At 43.7% G+C, this 22,366-nt stretch overlaps 1 protein-coding gene across 2 annotated transcripts; it reads right to left on the reverse strand.

The window, feature by feature from the left end:
* Positions 1–505: 505 nt before the first annotated feature.
* LOC149441001 (uncharacterized) lies at positions 506–21,284 on the reverse strand. 2 transcript variants are annotated; one of them, XM_089657882.1, is made up of 4 exons: positions 20,874–21,284; positions 8,264–8,390; positions 5,571–5,644; positions 506–993 (listed from the first exon to the last, which is right to left on the reverse strand). In XM_089657882.1, the coding sequence occupies exons 1-4, from the start codon at positions 21,202–21,204 to the stop codon at positions 689–691; spliced, it is 837 nt and encodes a 278-aa protein (XP_089514008.1). In that variant the 5' UTR covers positions 21,205–21,284; the 3' UTR covers positions 506–688. The 2 variants fall into 2 exon arrangements, with proteins under 2 accessions (XP_089514008.1, XP_089514007.1); XM_089657881.1 differs by lacking the exon at positions 20,874–21,284 and adding an exon at positions 16,667–17,077.
* Between the last annotated feature and the right edge of the window lie 1,082 nt (positions 21,285–22,366).

The following is a 22,366-nucleotide window of genomic DNA, read 5'->3' on the forward strand; positions in this document are numbered from 1 at the left end:
TAAAAAGGAGCCAAACAACTATTTGATAATAAATGGCTTCATATGATCATCATCCTTCAATAAAAGAGCATTTTTGGCAGATCAGTCATATTTTCAATATCAATGCCAACATTTCACAATTTCTGCCAGGGGATGCAAACTTTTGAGCACATGTGTAGATATACATAGGGAAGGATTGTTCTTGCACTTTTCAGGCGCTTTTTACTTTCACATCAATCCACTGCAAAAACACAGCAAAAATGCATAGGCGTTTTTACTGCACTTTTGCCGCGCTTTCTGAACATTTTCTAAAGGACACTTGACTTAAAAACTTCACCAAAAACGCTTCTTAGAGGCGTTTTTGAGGAGCTTTTCAGGCATTTTCCATTCATTTCAATGGGAAGAGGCGTTTTGGGGGCTTTTTTCCACTCGCCAAACATGCCCCAAAGATGCTGCAACACAATGTAAGCGCAACGCGCCAGAGTGAAAACATACGTAGATATAAATTCACATACACAGGGAAGCATTTTTCGTGAGCTTTTCAGGTGCTTTTTTTTTAATGCAAAAACTCTTCAAAAACTCCTCAGTGTGAAAGCTGCCTAAATCTTGCAAATCTTGAGAATTACGCTTTTTGCAGGGAAGGGTTTCTGAACGGTAACCATGTATTCCGTGTAGGTAGGATAATTACCATTCCTTCACTTTTTCGTTTTCAGTTTCTTTCTGCCACCATCTGAGCCACATCTTGCTCATGGATATATTTCAGTAGAAATTTTTTGCGCTCCACCCTCTCCTTCCTGGGATTTCTGGGCTCTCTGATCCGGTAACTGACATCTTCTAAAGCATTGTACAAAAACCTCAGGATCTCGGTGTCCCTTCCGCGAGTTCTCAGGTGATCCTCTGTTGTGTAGTTCTCCAGCTTCATCACTTGCTCTGCCCCCATCAGTTTGAAGGACTTTTCCATTTCAAAAAAGTCACCGGATGTTTTGTGCGTGAGAACGATGGTGGGAACAACTCCTATTAATGGCAAACAGAAACAATTTGTCCTGAACAAAGTATAAATATATGTATATAATGTAACAAAGAAAAAAAATGTGATCTATTTTATTTTTCTATCAAAGTACTGTATATAAATGTACATATTATTGTTTGGCCGAGTAAAAAAAAAAAAAACGCACCACAAAAGCCTCTCTTCACTGAAATGAATGGAAACCCCATCCAAAAAATGCAACACACCCGTGGGAAGTGCTCAAGCCCAGGTCCATAGAATCACATGACACCCAGGTCCATAGAATCACATGACACCCAGGTCCGTAGAATCCCATGACACCCAGGTCCGTAGAATCCCATGACACCCAGGTCCATAGAATCACATGACACCCAGGTCCATAGAATCACATGACACCCAGGTCCATAGAATCCCATGACACCCAGGTCCATAGAATCACATGACACCCAGGTCCGTAGAATCCCATGACACCCAGGTCCGTAGAATCCCATGACACCCAGGTCCATAGAATCACATGACACCCAGGTCCATAGAATCACATGACACCCAGGTCCATAGAATCCCATGACACCCAGGTCCATAGAATCCCATGACACCCAGGTCCATAGAATCACATGACAAGGGAAACATTATAATCAATGTGACTCAGCACAGTGCAATGCTGGAAAAGGTTCCTAGTGGACTTCAGTGCAATTTTAGTCCCCTAAATGTTATCTCACAGACGTTGCATCAGCATAGAAGCATTCCTATGTGATTTTGATTGATGAATATTTTTTTTAACCCTTACCTCTCTGCCCTGGTCATCCTTCAACCATTGATTTTGATACAGCAGCGATTTTGAAGCCTTTTCTGGATTCTTACTTTAACCGCTTCCTGACTGTCCTATTGCAGAAACATTGCTACAGGGGCGGCACGGGTGCGAAAAATCACGTATATATAAGTAATTTTGCATTTCTGGGTAGGGGGTGAGTGCGAGTCACATACGCAACCTACCCGTGCCACCATTCGCGGTCACTGCTGTCAATCACTGGGCCCAAGATGGTGATTACTCGCCAGCACCCGGTGATTGCTGAGCATCTCCAATGGGGAGGAGAACTGTTTGTAAACAAAACAGTTCTCCTCCCTGCCAGCTCGTGCACTGCTTTAGATGGCTGTGCATAGCACAGCCATCCAAAGCAGTGTGCTTACAGTGAAGCACACTTACACCGCCCCCTAGTAAAACACTTCCAGCACACAGTTAACCCTTTGATCGCACCTCATGTTAACCCCTTCCTGCCCAGTGCCATTAGTACAGTGTCAGTGCTTTTCTTTAGCACTGATCACTGTATTGGTGTCACTGGGGATGTCAGTGACACCAAGTCAGTTCACCCCCCCCCCCAGTGTCAGAATGCCCGCCGCAGTCCAGCTATAAGTCGCTGATCGCCGCCATTACTAGTAAAAAAAAAAATAAAAACAAATTCCAGTATACATACCGCCATTTGTAGATGCTATAACTTTCATGTAAACCAATTAATTTACAAAGGTCCTTAATTAGTGGGTCATTAATAGTGTTTGAGAGCGCTAGCAGTGCGTATTTTGTTGTGATGTGCTGCTGTGTTGTTGTTTTTTTGTCCACAAGATGGCATCTGTTGATATACTGAGCATGTGCAGTTCTTTGTCCACAAGATGGTGTCTGTTGAGGAACTGAGCATGAGCGGGGGCCATTTTGATGGCTATCTCTATATATAGAGGTGGAACAAACAATAGATGCCATTTTGCCACCATGTGCAGCTGAGCACAACTTCCAGCCACTATGTGACCTATTTTGTTTTTTTTTCTCCTGACAAAGCTCTGTTTTTTGGAGCTAAACATGTAGAGTTTCCTTTTTTCTTTGGGTCCTTCCTTGGGAGCACTTTTTTAGTGCACATAGTATTCACTCCTCCCTCCCCCCTTTTTTTTTGGAGAGGTCTGTACTGCATTATACAGTGCAGCATCTGCATTCCTCAAGACAGCGAGGTATTTTTGTCTGGATATGGTGATGTATGGGGCTTATCCATGAGAGGCCGATATTTAAGCCCGGGGATGAGTGTACCTGTATTACATATCTGTAGCACGATAGATTATACTATCTAATTAGTTTTGTCCATGGGGGGGGGGGTAACTCCATTTCCTTCACAGAGATTATATATTCAAGCTGATAGGCTTGTGATCAAACTACAGGGCCACTTTGTATGCCGTCACGTCATCTAGAACGGTATGCTATTTGATTTGGTTTGGTGTTATTAACCATTTGGATGGAAGGTAAATATTTGCAATGGTATCCAGTCATACTGTTGTGCGCAGTACATTCCACTCCAATAGGCATTCATTACAGCCAAGCACACATGTGACGGGGTGACTCCCTGGAGATCATTTTGATATCACAATGGTGGTACTCAGTTGTCGCTAGGAGCAGGAAGCCGGTTTTACCAGATTTTAATGTAAGTGGCTACAATAAAATTTATATATCAATTTTTCATATACTGATTCCTGGTCTGTTTGTGAGGTCCAAAGGAACAAGAGGATGCCAGCTTGGGGATTTCCCATGCACATTGGTTGATCACATGCAGGAAATTTTTTTGAGTTAGGGTAATTATGCATTTTTTATATGGTTTGCAGTGATATCTATTGAGTATCTTGACAAATGCTGTGACACTATAGTGTTTTGCATGCGGCATGTGTGGCACTATACTTGTGATACCTAAGATAATACACTATGTCTAGATTTTGTTTTTTTTAGGTATATGAAGAACGTCTGAGTTTTATCTTCATCTCCATTTTGGAATAGTGAGCACTTATTCATCAAGATTTGGATATCACGTGGGACCTTTTTTTGAGTTTTTTATGTGAAACTTTGGACATTTTATTTTTGGGACTTTAAGTTTGTTCATTTAAGTCGGTTGATATATTGTATACTGGTACTTCAGGGGAAGGATAATGATACGACTTTAAGGGATGTTATGGGTTTGTGTGTGCTGACTTATAATTATTTCAAACTACAGGGCCGCTTTGTATGCCGTCACGTCATCTAGAACGGTATGCTATTTGATTTGGTTTGGTGTTATTAACCATTTGGATAAAAAAGGTAAATATTTGCAATGGTATCCAGTCATATTGTTGTGCGCAGTACATTCCACTCCAATAGGCATTCATTACAGCCAAGCACACATTTTCTATATATTTGAATAAAGGTTATATATTTTACATTCATCAATTGGCCAGGAAAACGCACCCTCGTCCAGTATAGATTTGGTATTTGCCAATGAAGATGATTTACAATTAGGGCTTAGTTCAATAGTAATAACCACTTCCCGACCGGCCGTTGCATATAAATGGCCGGACGGTGGCAGTGCAGGGTCAGGTGGCCATTTATAAACGGCCTCCCCGCACCCTGCTTGTGCGCGCTCCCTGGGAGCGCACAGCACCGCAATCCGGTGCCCGCTGTGTCCTCCGGACACAGTGAAACACCGATCGTCGGACGGGACCTCTGTACGAGGTCCCGATCATGTGATCACTGATTGGCCAATCAGTGATCACATGCAAAGTAGTAAGCAAGATGTCACTTGTGACATCATTGCTTACTACGTGTGAAATCTGTGAATGATCACAGAGGTCACATGGTACAGGGCTATTCACAACAGCCTTGTACCATGTGACAAGCTGTGACCAATCACAGCTCACTCAGTATTTCTCAATGACTGCAGAAACAATTGAGTACTGTCCGTGATACTTTTTTTATTTGCACTAACATACAATTTTGAGGACAAGCTTTCGGGGTATGTCCCCTTCTTCAAAGTCCAAGCAGTATCATACAAATCACAAAGTTTAAGCAGAATGTTAGAAGGGATTGAGAGAGAAAAAAAAAGGGCTACAGATAAGATGACAATGACTGCAAGAATGCACACAGAGAGAAAGAGAAATGATTGCTTTTACATCCTATATGGGTGTAAAAGCAATCAGTGTACAAAAAAAAAAATCTTCATCACCCCCCACAGGTAGTACAGTGTCACCATGGTGACACTGTACTGCTAGGGTGACAGTATGTAAAAAAAAATAAAAAAATAATAATATAAAAAAAAAAAAAAAAATGTAAAAAAAAAAATTTAAATGTAAAAAAAAAATAAAAATGTAAAAAAAAAATGTTTAAAAATTATAATTTTTGGTTATAAACTAATTTGGATTTTTTTTTTACTAAAAAGATAACGGAATAAATTTTGGCAAAGATTTATGATGAAATATTATTTATTTGCAAAATTTTATTAAAAGACACTTTTTTCAAAATTTTTAAACATTTCATTTAAATAGCAAAAAAAATAAAAATCCCAGCGGTGAATAAATACCACCAAAATAATGCTTTATCTGTCTCAAAAAAATGGTAAAAAATTCATTTGGGTACAGTGTTGCATGACCACGCAATTGTCATTCAAAGTGTGATAGCGCTGAAAGCTGAAAATTGGCCTGGACAGGAAGTGGTTAATAGTACAATTTCAGATTGACCTTTTTCAATGTAGTTTGTCAAACACAGTAAGGGATGGGGAATAACATGACATATTTACCATGAACTCACCTGTCATGTCTCTACAGTTTTTAAGAAAAACTTGTATTTCTTTCTTCTCCTCTTCAGCAAGGGATTTTTTAACGCTGTCAATTTAAAAAGAAAGTTTATTTTTGAATTGAGGAAGCTTATAAATCAAGCAATTAATGAGGAATACCAAACATTGGCACAACTAGCTTCAGAAGAGGTAAATTGGAAAATACACACTTGAATCTCAACACACACTAACCAGCTTCTGCACCCAATGCCCGTGATGTTGACTCTACTGTAACACTCTCCAGGTTAGTTAGGTTTGTTGTTTTATCTTTTCAGATAGAGGTCCCTGTCATAATGCCTTGATATTTGCTGGGGTAAATCAGTGCTCTGAAACATGTTTCAGCCCCCTGGTGACAACACAGATACTGCGGTCCATATATATATACACACTCACTGGTCACTGTATTAAGTAAACCTTGCTTGTACCAGGTTGGACTTCAGAACTGCCTTCATTCTTCGTGGCAAAGATTCAACAAGGTGTTGGAAACATTCCTCAGAGATTTTGGTCCATATTGACATGATAGCATCACACAGTTGCTGCAGATTTGTCGGCTGCACATCCATGATGTAAATCTTCCGCTCCACCACATCCCAAAGGTGCTCTATTGGATGGAGATCTGATGACTGTGGAGGCCATTGGAGTCCAGTGATCTCATTGTCATGTTCAAGAAACCAGTGTGAGATGATTTGAGCTTTGTGACATGGTGCATTATCCTGCTGGAAGGAGCCAACAGAAGATGGGGACACTGGAGTCATAAGGGGATGGACATGGTCAGCAACAATACTCAGGTAGGACGTGGTATTTAAATGATACTCAATTGGTACTAAGCGGCCCAAAGTGTACCAAGAAAATCTCCCCCATACCATGACACCACCATCCTGAACCATGGATACAAGGCAGGAGGGATCCATGCTTACATGTTTATGCCAAATTCTGACTCTGCCATCTGAATGTCGCAGCTGAAATCCAGACTCCTCAAACCAGGCATCTTCTATTGTCCAATTTTGGTGAGCCTGTGTGAATTGTAGTGTCTGTTTTCTGTTCTTAGCTGACAGGCGTGACACCCAGTGTGGTTTTCTGCTGCTGTAGCCCATCCGCTTCAAGGTTGGACGTGTTGTGTGGTTGTATTCTGCATACCTTGGTTGTAACGAGTGGTTATTGGAGTTACTGTTGCCTTTCTATCATCTCAAACCAGTCTGCCCATTCTCCTCTGACCTCTATCCTCAACAAGGCATTTTCCTCCACACAACTGCCGCTCACTGGATATTTTCTCTTTTTCGAACCATTCTCTGTAAACCCTAGAGGTGGTTGTGTGTGAAAATCCCAGTAGATCAGCAGTTTTTGAAATACTCAGACCAGCCCATCTGGCACCAACAACCAATCCATGTTCAGAGTCACTTAAATCCCCTTTCTTCCCCATTCTGATACTCGATTTGAACTTCAGCAAGTCATTTTCACCACTACATACCTAAATGCATTGAGTTGCTGCCATGTGATTGGCTGATCAGCATTTTGTGTTACCAAGCAATTGTACAGGTGCACCTAATAGAGGCTGATGAGTATATTTATATGTGTAGCCAGGTGCTTAGCTAAGAATGGAGAGGGAGGGAAACTCTGTCTGCAGCTGCTCTCTATAGCTGTTGCCCTGCAGAGGTGGGAGCTGCTGAGCAAAAAGAGTTCAATAGACTGAGTCCAGCAACACTGCACTGTGGGAAATGTAGTCCAGAGAAGAGTCCCCTCAGTGGGAGGGGAGAGAGTTACATTTTCTCAGGCTGTACAGGACACATCTTCCCCTTGCCATGAGAAAGACTGGAGAGTGCACATCGCTGTGCAGTGTGCACCATCACTGCTACAGATCAGCAGCCTGAGTGGGATCTGGAGAGCTGAGTTTGGAGATGTTGATAGACAAACATCTGGATGCAGAGCAGAGAGTGGACTAATTGCTATCTGTGAATGTATAGTGAGCTCCAACAATGCTGGGACTGGTGAGCTGCTGCTGTGGGGATTTACTCTCTGCTGCTGGACTGAGTCCTTTAGGAACTGAACATACAGCCAGCTAGTAGCCTTACTGATGCCTTTAGACTTGGCTGGGACTATTCTTATGTGCACCAACCGTATAACTTGGCCCTAACGGTAACCGGCTGAAAATTTAGGAATAAAGACTGTCCCTGTACAGCTGCTACACAGAGACCTTCACCTATTGCCTATGCTAAGAGGTACCTCTCAGGAGACATTGCACCATATCCTAGCTATTCTCCTAGAGTGCACATTTTCCTTTCACCTGATTGGGTATTCTTTACAAAGAGGAGCTTTGCCACATCACATTTATGAAGTAAAATGCAAAGTGCACACTCTATTTGCCTTTAATAAATCAACCCCATTGAGTTAATTTCCCACTAAATGGTCATGTGTCTATTTCCTGGTGCTAAATCACAGCCGAGTTAAATGTATCTATGCTCCTGTTCTTTTAAGGGCCTGCAATAACTTTCATTCAACTACAGTAGGTGTGTAAGAAGGGCTAAGAGTGTCGAGACGCAGGACAGACAAACCAAATGACCAAAAAACACATCTTTTTGTAGCATTTTATATATATATATATATAGTTTCCTGGTATACTGTGTAGCTTGGAATCTTTAAATCGTAAGGTGAAGCCAAGAATGTATCTCACCTGTATACAAATACAGGAACAATAAAATCCGTAAAGTTTGGATCAATTTCTGATTCCTCCACTTTGTTCACCATCTCCTCATAGCTTTTCGGCCACTTCACTTTTTGATTCAAAGGAATAAAGTTACCTGAAAATATATTGAGAAAGATAAAGGAAATGTATAGACAAATCAAATTGGATTTTTGTACTGACCTGTAAAATTCATTTCTTGGAGTACATCACGGGACGCAGAGCAGGCAATAAATCATGACTACATGGATTATGCGCCATCTATAGGTGAATGGCAATAAACCCCCCAAATGAGGGACAGGACCTCTGTGTCCCATGATGTACACAAGCCAAGAAGTGGATTTTACAAATAAGTACAAAAATCCAGTTTTGTTTTTCGTACATCACTGGACATAGAGCAGGCCATGAATCATGGCTACCTGGGATGTCCCAAAGCAATGCTCATGAGGAAAGGGAGACAGCGCAACCACCATCAGGCATAAGAAATACTGCATAGATCACAAAACACTGCGGCCAAAAGTAGCATCCTCCGCCTTTAAAGGGATCAAGCAGAAATGACCACCACTGCCCCTAGTGGAGAAACGGGGAAGACAGTCTAGGCAGCCCAAACTGTGGTCCCCCTTAAAGTGGTTGTAAACCTCATATGAATTATTTCTCAAGCACATGCACCATTCCATATTTTGTTCAATACCAATCCAAAGCACTGTATTTTTACCACCTTATTTTCATCTCAAGACCTGTCACAGCTCTCTGAAAATCTCAGCTCTGTGGGCATGTCTATGGACTGGAGCTCTGAGGCGGAGTCATGACAAAACTGGCCCCGCCTTCCAGCTGTACACTTAAACACTAGAGTGGCTTAGCAGCATACGCGGTGCTAGAAGTGTGCGTGCACGTCACTCTCCGCTGGAAGGTGTGGTCAGTGATGTAGGACTCTGCCACCCACAGATCATGGATTTTCAATGAGCTGTGACATGCTTAGAGATAATACAGAGGTAAAAATACAGAAAATACAGTGCTTTGGATTGTTATTAGCCCCTTGCCCACCAGAGTATTTACCCCCCCCCCCCCCCCCTCCCGACCACGCCATTTTTTGCTATACCGTGCTGCGTTACTTTGACAATTGCACGGTCATGCAACATTGTACATAAATTAAATGTTATATCATTTTTAGATGGTGGTATTTGATCACCTGTGCAATTTTTTTATTTTTTGCACTATAAACAAAAAAAAGACTGACAATTTTGAAAACAAAATAATGTTTTTGACTTTTTGCTATTAAACATATCCAATAAAAAAATAAAAAAAATAAAATGTCTTTACAAATTTAGGCCAAAATGTATTCTGCTCCATGTCTGTACCCCATACATACCTTTAGAAATGATTATATACTGTAGATTTAGTTAGCAATGAACTGAACATTGTAAATTATTTTTTTTTAGAGAGAACAATCTCACTGCACCAAATCTCACCACAATTAAGGCACAAAATGGGAACACAAAGACCCCTTACTGACTGGCTCTTTGAGTTTAGTCTGTGCAAGAGGTCCTTCTGAGGTCACACAGTCTTGTAATGACAATATCCTTGTATAGGGAGGATAGTACCTCCTGCTCCTTGAATAATTACCTTTAGACGAGATGAGGTTCCTAATTATATCCTAGATCAAGGGTATCGAATTAAAATTCACCAAGGTCCGGGCAGTCGAATTTGCATGCATCAGAGGTCTGAATCTCATGTAGGCTCCTGTGGTGCATTTTCATTTGTGCCAAACCACGTGTTGCTGTGGTGTGATTTTGAAAAAAAGGGTCGGGAACTTCTTCAGGTCTCTAGCAGGTATTGCTGACCCACCCACAACGTGTGCGCCAAATGCAGATGTACGGATCTGAACCTGTTCTCACATCACTGTCCTCAATCCCCACTGCACATCACAGTCCCCTCTTCATTCACAGCATGATCCTTCTTGATGAGTGTCCTCAGTTCCCCCTTTACATCACCCCCTCCACCCCTTTCACAGTAGTGTTCTCATGCTTCCTTGACATCCCCCCCCCCCCAATAACAGTACTGTCCTCTTCCCCCTTCACTGAAGTGTGCTCTGTCCCTTTCTACATCATCTCCCCACATTAAAATCCTCAGCCCCCCCATGTTACTGTCCTCAGCCCCCTCCATGTTACTGTCCTCAGCCCCCTCCATGTTACTGTCCTCAGCCCCCCTCCATGTTACTCTCCTCAGCCCCCCCCCATTGCTGTCCTCAGCCCCCCATGTTACTGTCCCCAGACCCTACATTACTATTCTAAGCCCCCATGTTACTGTCCTCAGCCCCCCTCCATGTTACTGTTTTCAGCCCCCAAATTACAGTTCTCAGCCTACCTTACACAGACAGTGATTGATTGCTAGGACTGCCCTTCATCCTAGCAACCAATCACCTGCCTGTTAACCTCGAGCAGCTCCCACCCTCCATCCAGAACTATCCGGCCACCCACTGTCCGCTCTGTGAGGATGACAGTAAGACAGCTGGGAGAAGTAAAGGTTCTTAAATGGCAGGACTGTCCTTAGCTTGTCCCTGCTGGTCCAGAACCTTTCCCTACCACTTTTCACATTCAGTAATAGGTGCTCTGTCCTTACACTGTCCACTTGCAAAATGTGCGCCAAACCCTCGGGGCATACACCTAAAAATGCTATCTTGAATCAAGATGGCCACCAGGGTCACCTGTATGCAGCATGACCAACCAGAACCCTGCCTCAGGAGACCAAGGAAATCACAGAGACCAAGTGTCCCTTGACGTCCTCTTCCACTAAGTGCCACCTACAGTGGAGGACAGAGACTGCACCTGCCTACAACTTGACATCCACCCTTTCAATGAGCATGCCCTGTTGGAAGTCTCTAATCTTCTCTGCTATGTGATGCATAAGCTGAGCTTGACAATTATTGGGAAAATATACATTTGCTATGGTGATGGGGGTTGTTGCTATAGTTCCTTTTCATGAATATGTACCGACTATCAGGGTCTTCTCTGCAGATAAAGTAAAGTTAGGGGTTTGTGTTGCAAAATGAAGACACCTTTATTTTTGTTAGAAGGTGAGGAGGCATGGAAAGTCTAAGGACAGAATGAATTCTGAAACTTGGGAATTTTGTTGTATTTGAAATGAGTTTCCTGTATTAATTCTGTTCTCACATTATTATTCCTAATTTCTCCCAAAATGGCAGATCTTTTCTGGGGGCATTTAATCACATTGCATTAAGAGAAAAGACTGTAATTGTGGGTCCATCTTTGGCATCGGTGTGTGAGAAAAGGAAGGAGAGATAGAAGGGAGGTGCTAGAGGCAGAGTATAGGGTGGGGTCACCCCCCCAAGTCTCTTCAAACAGTGTGGTGAGCAGGGTGGGCATCTGTGCCGGACGCTGGTATAACGTGGGGGGGCACCATGAGGAGAGTTCCTGATGCTACAAACTTACAGGAGTAGTGACAGCAGCATCACCACTCCTGTCAGCTTAGTGCAGCAAATGAGAAGCCAAATCTTTAGAGGAAGAGAGAGCCTGGAGAGGTGACTTCAGATGTCAGCTAATTAGTAAATAGAGTCCACTGGTGTGTAATTGAATCTCAGTTTAAATTCAGCTGTTCTGTGGAGGATTGTTAGAGAACATTAGTGAACAAGCAGGATCATGAAGGCTAAGCAACACCAGACAAGTCAGGGATAAAGTTGTGGAGAAGTTTAAAACAGGGTTAGGTTATAAAAAAATACCAAGCTTTGAACATCTCACAGAGCTCTGTTCAATCCATCATGCAAAAACGGAAAGAGTACGGCACAACTACAAACCTACCAAGACATGGCCGTCCACCTAAACTGACAGGCTGGGCAAGGAGAGCATTCATCAGAGAAGCAGCCAAGAGGCCCATGGGAACTCTAGAGGAGCTGCAGAGATCTACAACTCAGGTGGGAGAATCTGTCCAGAAGACAACTATTAGTCGTCACTCCACAATTCTGGCCTTTATGGAAGAGTGACAAGAAGAAAGCCATTGTTGAAAAAAAGCAGTTTGCAAGAAGCCATGTGAGGGACACAGCAAACATGTGGAAGAAGATTAGACCAAAATTTACATTTTTGGCCTAAAAGCAAAACACTATGTGTGAAGGGAAACTAACATTGCACATCACCCTGACCACACCATCCCCACCGTGAAACATGGTGGTGGCAGCATCATGTGGGAATGCTTTTCTTTAGCAGGGGCAGGGAAGCTGGTTAGAGCTGATAGGAAGATGGATGGAGCCAAATACAAGGTAATCTTAGAAGAAAACCTGTTAGAGTTTGCAAAAGACTTGAGACCGGGGCAGAGGTTCCCCTTCCAGCAGGACAACCCGAAACATCCAGCCAGAGCTACAATGAAAGGGTTCAGATCAAAGCATCTTCATGTGTTAGAATGGCCCAGTCACAGTCCAGACCCAAATCCAATGGAGAATCTGTGGCAAGACTTGAAAATTGCTGTTCCCAGACACTCTTCATCCAATCTGACAGAGCTTGAGCGATTCTGCAAAGAAGAATAGGCCTCTCTAGATGTGCAAAGCTGGTAGAGACATCCCCAAAAAGACTTGCAGCTAGAGTTGCAGTGAAAGGGGGTCCTACAAAGTATTGACTCCGGGGGGCTGAATATAAATGCACGCTACACTTTTCACAGATTTATTTGTAAAAAATGTTGAAAACTATCATTTTCCTTCCACTTCACAATTATGTGCCACTTTGTGTTGGTCTATCACTGTGAATTTCATCATTAAAGGAATAAGGCAAGTAATAGGTGTTATCATGGCCATGCTAGACTATTTGCACCCTAGGCACAATCAGCTACTTGCCCCCCTTTCCCCCCCCAAAAAAAACTTCACCTGTAGTTCTACTTCACCCCTCCTAGCACACATTCTCTTTCCCCTCAAATTTTCCATTCTAGCACAAATCCTTTCCCCCAAATCCCCCCTCCTAGCAAAAATCTCCCCAATCCTGCTTCCTAGCACAAATCCCTCTAAATCTCCCCTCTTAGCACAACCTCCTCCAAATTACCCTTCCTGGCACAAATCCTTCCTCCTCACACAAATCCCCTCATTCCCCTCTCCTAGCACAAATACCCCCCCCCCCCAATTCCCCCTCCTAACAAAAAATATTTCCCCCTCTTAACACAAATCCTCCCCAATCCCCTCTTCTGACACAAATACCCCCAATCCCCTCTCCTAGCACAAATCCCTGACCCCAATTCCCCTTCCACGCACCAATCCTCTTCATTCAATCCCCCCACCTAGGACAAATTCCCCCAAATCCCTCCCCTCGAACTTACAGGTGGGAAACCAGGTAGAGGTGCAGGTTGTGCTCTCACTCCTGTCAGTGTAGCAATCCTCCATACAGCAGATGACACAGGATCCCTCTTGGATCTGACTTTGTACAGTTTGATTACTCTGCTCCCTATCTCCAATGGCTGCTCATCTCTTGGCAGCAGGGAGCCAAGGAATTAATCAAACACTGAACATTGCAATGTAAGAGCAATCCTGTGTCATCTACTTTATGGAGAAGAGGAGAGCACAGCCCGCATTTCCCGACATGTACCCTAAGTGGCTGCCTAGTTTTTCTAATGGTAGCGCCGGCCCTGGGTGTTTTAGGAATAAACAAGTATAGCTAACCGAGATCTTTTCTCAAAATAAAGAACTCAAAGTTATCTGAGTTACAGGGAGAAAACAGCATCTCCGCATGTAGGCAGATGCAGTCTCCACTGTAGGTGGTACTCAACCTCAGTGGTACCACAGCCTGGAGAGGAAGTCAAGGGAAATGTAGTTTCTCTATGGTTTCCTGGATGAAGCAGCATCCCGGTTGGTTATGCTGCAACCATTTGACCCTTGGCGGTCATCTTGGGTCAACAGGGTCTATATAAGTCACTGACCCCGAGTCTTGGCACGCATTTGCAAGTGGCTAATGTAGGGAGACCTTGCTTGCTAGGGAAAGTAACTAGCTGTAGAGAAAGGTTCCAGATTAAGAGGGACAGGCTAGGGACTCATTAAACTGGAAAGAAGCCTCCCCTCTTGGAACCGGACTGGCCAGGCAGCACTTCACCCTCTGAAACAGACACTGTCGGCACCTATCCTCAGTCATATCCTTGCCTGCAGTGAACTGTGAGTTGTTTCCCTAAGTGGCGCTCTCACGCTAGGGTGTTTCTAACGTTGACATTGTGCTCAATATAAGTTTATTGCAACCGGACTCTGTGTTCACTGCACTGCACCACACTGCACATTACCACATGCAGATATCATAAGATGTCAGTTTTTGTACAAAGTAGATCCAACATCAAGCACAATGAACACCAGCTGCCGACCTGGGAAAAAACAAGCTCTGTACCCAACGAAGGCTCTCAACATCTGACAGCTTCGTTGTCTGACAGTTCTTAAAGCGAAGTTCCCATTGATTTAACAAAAAATAAAAGTCAGCAGCTACAAAAACTGTACCTGCTGACTTTTAAAATACAGACACTTACCTGTCCCTTGGTCCAGCAGAGTCCTCACCACGGTTGGTTTCACCGGTCGTCTTCTCTCCCTGGTGCTGGCTTCTTCAGTGTGGGCACCCGGCTGTGACAACGTGCGGCTTCGCAGCCGGGTGCTCACTGCGCATGCACAAGTAGTGCTGCACTTTGTGAATGGTCCCGTAGTCTTCTGGGACCTGTCACGTGTTCCAGAAGACTATGGGGAGGGAAGAGGGAAGGACAACTTCTGCTTCCGATTGCCTTAGGCGAGCGCAGCAGAAGTGGGATCGGGTACTTGTCAAATTCGGGTACTTGCTCCCCAAAGGTGCCAATTCTTAGCAGGGAGTGGGGGACAAGGGCTTAAAGTGGAAGTTTCCCTTTTGGGTGGAGCTCCCCTTTAAATAACTGATCGAGTGACTCTCGTCCCCTTGTGACATCATTTACCGGGGGCATGCTGGGTTGGTGATGTCACAAGGGGCGGGGTTCACCCGGTGATGTCATTGGGTGGCCCCGCCCCATAGTTATTTAAGAACTGTCAGCCGGTAGGAGCCTTCATCAGGTGCAGAGCTCTTTTTTTTTCTTGGGTCGGCAGCCGGCATTTATCGTGATTGATATTTGATCTACTTCGGGGGACATTTATTTTTTGTTTTTTTGTCAGAAACGGTTGTGTATTTACTAACATCACACTTTTTTGTTAAATGAGTAGGGGTACCCTTACTCATTCACATGGGGAAGAAGCCCTTGTTAAAGGGGGCTTCCAGATACCGATAAGTCATCCCTCACACCCCCACAACCCTGGCCCAACATGGGGATAAGGTGCTTTGGGGGGGGACCCCACTGACAGCTGATGAGTCATCGGTTGTTAAGGGCGCGGCAACCTGCTTACTGGCCCACTCCTTAGAAACCAGCAATTCTTCAAATAGAATTTGGACTGTCAATCAATTTCCTCTGATTAAAATTGTTTTGAAAGTTTAGAAAACGAATATACGAAACTAAATTAATTTCAACTAAAGTTGTCACTATTTCATTTGGAGATTCGGATACATCCAAATCTCTGCATAACCAAAAATTTTTTGAATTTATATTCAGACCAAAATGAATTGCACATGTCTAGTGGAAGTACCACAACCGATCTGACTTAGAATATTACAGCTTTATATATAACCTATTGTATGTAATTCATTGACAAATTGACAAATCATTGACACATACCACTCATATAGAAAGGACTTTAAACAGCCGAGGCTTAACTCTACTGCCTATAAAAGCAACTATGATCAGTGCTTAGAGTCTGTATAGAATAATAAAGAAAAAAGATAGAAATCACCAGTATATCTGTATACAGAATATTCAGCAGGAAAGTTGCTAGACAAGTAGAGAACATAGTATTCTTGTTCTGTTTGGGCGTCTCATAGTCTCTTCTGATCTGTGTATTCTGATGAAGGGGGAGTCTCTTTACTCACACAAAACAATGACACAGCACAGAGGATTTCCCCATCAACATCAAATGTGTAGATGGGGGAATCAGGTAAGTTTTGTTTCATTCAATTCAATAAATAATGCTAAATATACATGAGTTGTAACCAGGGGAGGACTGACAACTCATGGGGCACCCGGGCAATAGGGGATCATGGGGCCCCTGTGTCCTTGCCCACACTCAAAAAAGCCTATGAAAATGGTACCAGGGGCATCTCATGGGGCCCCCTACTGACCCCGGGCCCTCGGGCAGTGCCCGAGTTTCCAAATGGTCAGTCTGCCCCTGATTGTAACACATTCCAACTAATATTCTTTAAATGGAAAACGTTAAAAAGAATGTATGCCAAAAACGGCCTCAAGCATCACAATGTACAGTTAAAACATTCATGTAACATTCTTGAACTCAAGCCAAGTATTCAGTAAAGGAATGCCACTTACCCAGCTGGGCATAAATTTCTCCTGTTTGGAAGCTGCCAATGGTGGAGCATCCTCTGTTGTCCACAAGAGTGATGGATGGGGTGAGTCTGTAGGATGTCCTGCTCACCGTAACACCACCAAAAGAACACTCTGCCTTTGCAGGTTGTTTGTATGATCCTCCCCGTATGCAGTATATACAGGAATTGATCAGAGAAGATTTCCCATGACCCATATAGCCGAAGAGTTGAAGGAGAACTCTGTTGTACCCCTGGTTCCCATTGGGAGCATTGTCCAGGGAGAAGCTCTGGATGTAGTCTTTGACTTGATCTATGGGTCTCTGAAACTCTTCCATCGTCACCTCTAGGTACGGCACGTATAACAGATCTATGTGTTCCAACACTCTGCAGGCATTTAGGAATCAAAGTGAAAGTGAAAACACATTTAGCTGCTTGATCGAAAGTCATAGTACATGTTCAAGGAAGTGACAACTCAAGGAAGTCAGCCACTCCGTAAAAAGTGAAGGCACACTAGGTTTCATTTACTAAAGGCAAATAGACTGCGTACATTGAAAAGTTCAGTTGCACTCCGCAAGAGCAGCTCCAGATCTTAGTAACTGAGTAGAAGCTCTGCTGACTTCCATCATCCAATCATGTGCAAGCAAAAATGCTGTTTTTGTTTTTTATGTTCCTTCTTTGGCATGTGATTGGGTATTCTTTGTAAAGTTAAACTACCTCATTTACTAATCTGTGGAGCAACTGCATTTGCAGAGTGCACAGTCTATTTGGCTTTAGCAAATCAACCCCACTATGCGATAGATTTACTAAAAGCAAATAGACTGAGCACTTTGCAAAGTGCAGTTTCTCCAGAGCTTACTTAATGATCAGAAGCTCTCCTGACTTCCATCATCCAATCATGTGTAAGCAAAAGTGCTGTTTTCCTTGCACATGATTGGGTGTTCCTTGCAAAGTGAATCTTTACCTCATTTACAAAGATCCAGAGCAACTGCACTTTGCAAGGTGCATAGTCTATTTTCCTTTGGTACATTAACCCCTATGAGTTAAAGTGGTTCTAAAGACTCAACCTTCTGTGTGCAGCAGCGCCCCCTAATGCCTGAGCCCCATCACAGTCCAGCAATGTGCACAAGTGTCTTTCCTTGGAGGGGACTCTCCCTCCTCATTGGCTGAAACTGTCAATCACAGCCAGTTAGCCAATGAGGAGAGAGAAGAGACACGCATAGCAGTAGCTCAGAAGCATGCCTGCTTGGGTGCCCCCATTGTAAGCTGCATGCTGTGGGGGCACTTAGCAGGAAGGAACACCTTTGGTGGACCCAAGAAGAGGAGGATTGGAGAGGAGGAGGATGCTTGTTCTTTTATTTTTTTAAAATGTGTCTAATACAACTTTAAGTCCAAGGAGCTGCATGACATCTCCTGGGCTTATCTCTATGTAAAGTACCTACCCCAAAGAGCCGCTGGTGAATTTTAGTCCTATTTCCCTCTTAGAACACACACAGCCAGGCACACAGCATTTCCTGCATGCCTCCAATGGCTCCTAAGAACAGTCTATGGGATTCCTTTTGGGTTTTTATTGGAAACAATGAGAAAGGATGGGGATAGGGAGCATGGGATAGCCCAGAAAACTGTAGAACTGGATAGCTCGAGGACTCCTTGACTTTCTGGCTCCGCAGTATAGAAATGAAAGTCACACGGGATCTCTATGCTGATGGTGACCTGTACTCCTTCCAGAGGTGACCTGTACTCCTTCCAGAGTTTAAAAGCTATATAGGATCATTAACTTCTCAGCAATGGGGTCTTGTATTCACAGGATTATCAGCTGCCTCCTGCCAACATCCACCAGGCTCTTCCTAGTGAGGGAGATATAGACTCACACCACCATTGGACAGCTGGACTCTTTCCCACCAACTGCTTCCTCTTGGCTCTTTTTTTCTGGCCCTTTTCTCATCAGCAGTATATAGCAGTCTTGTGACCTCTATCAGTGTCCAGCAGAGCACCGGTTAAAGCTTGTAGGAGGCATTTTATTTCTGCTCTAGGAGGATGCAGGACCCCTGAACCTCTGTCTGGACAGTGCTGATTGGCCCTGTGCTGATCACATGAACTCTCCCAAGATAAAAAAAAAATAAACTGTTTAGCAATACACACTAAACTGATCATGTACAGAGTGTCTCCACGTGATTTTTCTTATCAAGAGATAAGAGGGGGACACTGGAAGAAGGGGAGGATCAGAAAAGACAGGATCAAACAGCCAACTTTGAGGTTAAACTTTATAGTGGTTGGCTTTATAAAGAAGTTGTCCCGCTCTTGTGTTTGTCCTTGATAAAGGTTGCTGGTACAAATGAAATGCATCAGAGTTCTGGTAGATTTGAAGTGACATGAGGCTTCCTTTTTTTCCATTCTCATCGCTACCTGTCAGCAAATCAGCTGCCGAGACCCTGACAGGTTTATGATTCTATCTCCTCGTTTCTGAAGAGTAACCTATTGGACGTTCATGGAATGTATGATGGAGCAACTTGCATATGAGTGGAACATCACACATAGCATTAAAGGCATTAAAGTGTAACTAAGGATCCATTCACACTTGTGGGACTTCAAAATCCTGCTATTTCCAAAGCAACTTCCCACTGACACTAACAATGTGGTGCTATTCCTCCCACTGACACCAATGATGGGGCACTATTCCTTCCACTGACACCAATGATGGGGCACTATTCCTCCCACTGACACCAATGATGGGGCACTATTCCTTCCACTGACACCAATGATGGGGCACTATTCCTTCCACTGACACCAATGATGGGGCACTATTCCTTCCACTGACACCAATGATGGGGCACTATTCCTCCCACTGACACCAATGATGGGGCACTATTCCTCCCACTGACACCAATGATGGGGCACTATTCCTCCCACTGACACCAATGATGGGGCACTATTCCTCCCACTGACACCAATGATGGGACACTATTCCTTCCACTGATACCAATGATGAGGCACTATTCCTTCCACTGACACCAATGATGGGGCACTATTCCTTCCACTGACACCAATGATGGGGCACTATTCCTTCCACTGATACCAATGATGGGACACTATTCCTCCCACTGACACCAATGATGGGGCACTATTCCTTCCACTGATACCAATGATGGGGCACTATTCCTCCCACTGACACCAATGATGGGGCACTATTCCTCCCACTGACACCAATGATGGGGCACTATTCCTTCCACTGATACCAATGATGGGGCACTATTCCTCCCACTGACACCAATGATGGGGCACTTTTCCTTCCACTGATACCAATGATGGGAAACTATTCCTCCCACTGACACCAATGATGGGGCACTATTCCTTCCACTGATACCAATGATGGGACACTATTCCTCCCACTGATACCAATGATGGGACACTATTCCTCCCACTGACACCAATGATGGGGCACTATTCCCCCCCACTGACACCAATGATGGGGCACTATTCCTTCCACTGACACCAAAGATGGGGCACTATTCCTCCCACTGATACTAATGATGGGGCACTGTTCCTTCCACTGACACCAAAGATGGGGCACTATAGATATAGACTAGAGTCTGTATAGAATAATAAAGAAAAAAGATAGAAATCACCAGTATATCTGTATACAGTATATTCAGCAGGAAAGTTGCTAGACAAGTAGAGAACATAGTATTCTTGTTCTGTTTGGGAGTCTCATAGTCTCTTCTGATCTGTGTATTCTGATGAAGGGGGAGTCTCTTTACTCACACAAAACAATGACACAGCACAGAGGATTTCCCCATCAACATCAAATGTGTAGATGGGGGAATCAGGTAAGTTTTGTTTCATTCAATTCAATAAATAATGCTAAATATACATGAGTTGTAACCAGGGGAGGACTGACAACTCATGGGGCCCCCAGGCAATAGGGGATCATGGGGCCCCTGTGTCCTTGCCCATACTCAAAAAAGCCTATGAAAATGGTACCAGGGGCATCTCATGGGGCCCCCTATTGACCCCGGGCCCTTGGGCAGTGCCCCGAGTTTCCAAATGGTCAGTCTGCCCCTGATTGTAACACATTCCAACTAATATTCTTTAAATGGAAAACGTTAAAAAGAATGTATGCCATAAACGGCCTCAAACATCACAATGTACAGTTAAAACACTCATGTAACATTCTTGAACTCAAGCCAAGTATTCAGTAAAGGAATGCCACTTACCCAGCTGGGCATATATTTCTCCTGTTTGGAAGCTGCCAATGGTGGAGCATCCTCTGTTGTCCACAAGAGTGATGGATGGGGTGAGTCTGTAGGATGTCCTGCTCACCGTAACACCACCAAAAGAACACTCTGCCTTTGCAGGTTGTTTGTATGATCCTCCCCGTATGCAGTATATACAGGAATTGATCAGAGAAGATTTCCCATGACCCATATAGCCGAAGAGTTGAAGGAGAACTCTGTTGTACCCCTGGTTCCCATTGGGAGCATTGTCCAGGGAGAAGCTCTGGATGTAGTCTTTGACTTGATCTATGGGTCTCTGAAACTCTTCCATCGTCACCTCTAGGTACGGCACGTATAACAGATCTATGTGTTCCAACACTCTGCAGGCATTTAGGAATCAAAGTGAAAGTGAAAACACATTTAGCTGCTTGATCGCAAGTCATAGTACATGTTCAAGGAAGTGACAACTCAAGGAAGTCAAACACTCCGTAAAAAGTGAAGGCACACTAGGTTTCATTTACTAAAGGCAAATAGACTGTGTACTTTGAAAAGTTCAGTTGCACTCCGCAAGAGCAGCTCCAGATCTTAGTAACTGAGTAGAAGCTCTGCTGACTTCCATCATCCAATCATGTGCAAGCAAAAATGATGTTTTTGTTTTTTATTTTCCTTCTTTGGCATGTGATTGGGTATTCTTTGTAAAGTTAAACTACCTTGTTTACTAATCTGTGGAGCAACTGCATTCGCAAAGTGCTCAGTCTATTTGGCTTTAGCAAATCAACCCCACTATGCAGTAGATTTACTAAAGACAAATAGACTGAGCACTTTGTAAAGTGCAGTTTCTCCAGAGCTTACTTAATGATCAGAAGCTCTGCTGACTTCCATCATCCAATCATGTGGAAGCAAAAGTGCTGTTTTCCTTGCACATGATTGGGTGTTCCTTGCAAAGTGAATCTTTACCTCATTTACAAAGCTCCGGAGCAACTGCACTTTGCAAGGTGCATAGTCTATTTTCCTTTGGTACATTAACCCCTATGAGTTAAAGTGGTTCTAAAGACTCAAGGTTTTTACCTTCATGCATTCTAAAAAACCTTCTGTGTGCAGCAGCCTAATGCCTGAGCCCCATCACGATCCAGCGATGTGCACAAGTGTCTTTCCTTGGAGGGGACTCTCCCTCCTCATTGGCTGAGACTGTCAATCACAGCCAGTTAGCCAATGAGGAGAGAGAAGAGACACGCATAGCAGTAGCTCAGAAGCATGCCTGCTTGGGTGCCCCCATTGTAAGCTGCATGCTGTGGGGGCACTCGGCAGGAAGGAGCAGTGTTGGTGGACCCAAGAAGAGGAGGATCGGAGAAGAGGAGGATGCTTGTTCTTTTATTTTTAAAAAATGTGTTTAATACAACTTTAAGTCCAAGGAGCTGCATGACATCTCCTGGGCTTATCTCTATGTAGAGCACCTACCCCAAAGAGCCGCTGGTGAATTGTGGTCCTATTTC

Source organism: Staurois parvus, unplaced genomic scaffold (genome assembly GCF_062004578.1).
Source record: "Staurois parvus isolate SC_StPar_1 unplaced genomic scaffold, SC_StPar_1.0 ptg001037l, whole genome shotgun sequence".
Lineage (NCBI taxonomy): Eukaryota > Metazoa > Chordata > Amphibia > Anura > Ranidae > Staurois > Staurois parvus.

Excerpts from the sequence above, each read along its gene's own strand:
- LOC149441001 (XM_089657882.1), bottom strand. The coding sequence starts at position 21,204 with ATGGAAGAGTTTCAGAGACCCATAGATCAAGTCAAAGACTACATCCAG. Across the intron at positions 8,391-20,873 it reads AGAAATATATGCCCAGCTGG|GTAACTTTATTCCTTTGAAT; the intron begins GTAAGTGGCATT and ends ATATATTTTCAG. Across the intron at positions 994-5,570 it reads AAACTGTAGAGACATGACAG|GAGTTGTTCCCACCATCGTT; the intron begins GTGAGTTCATGG and ends TGCCATTAATAG.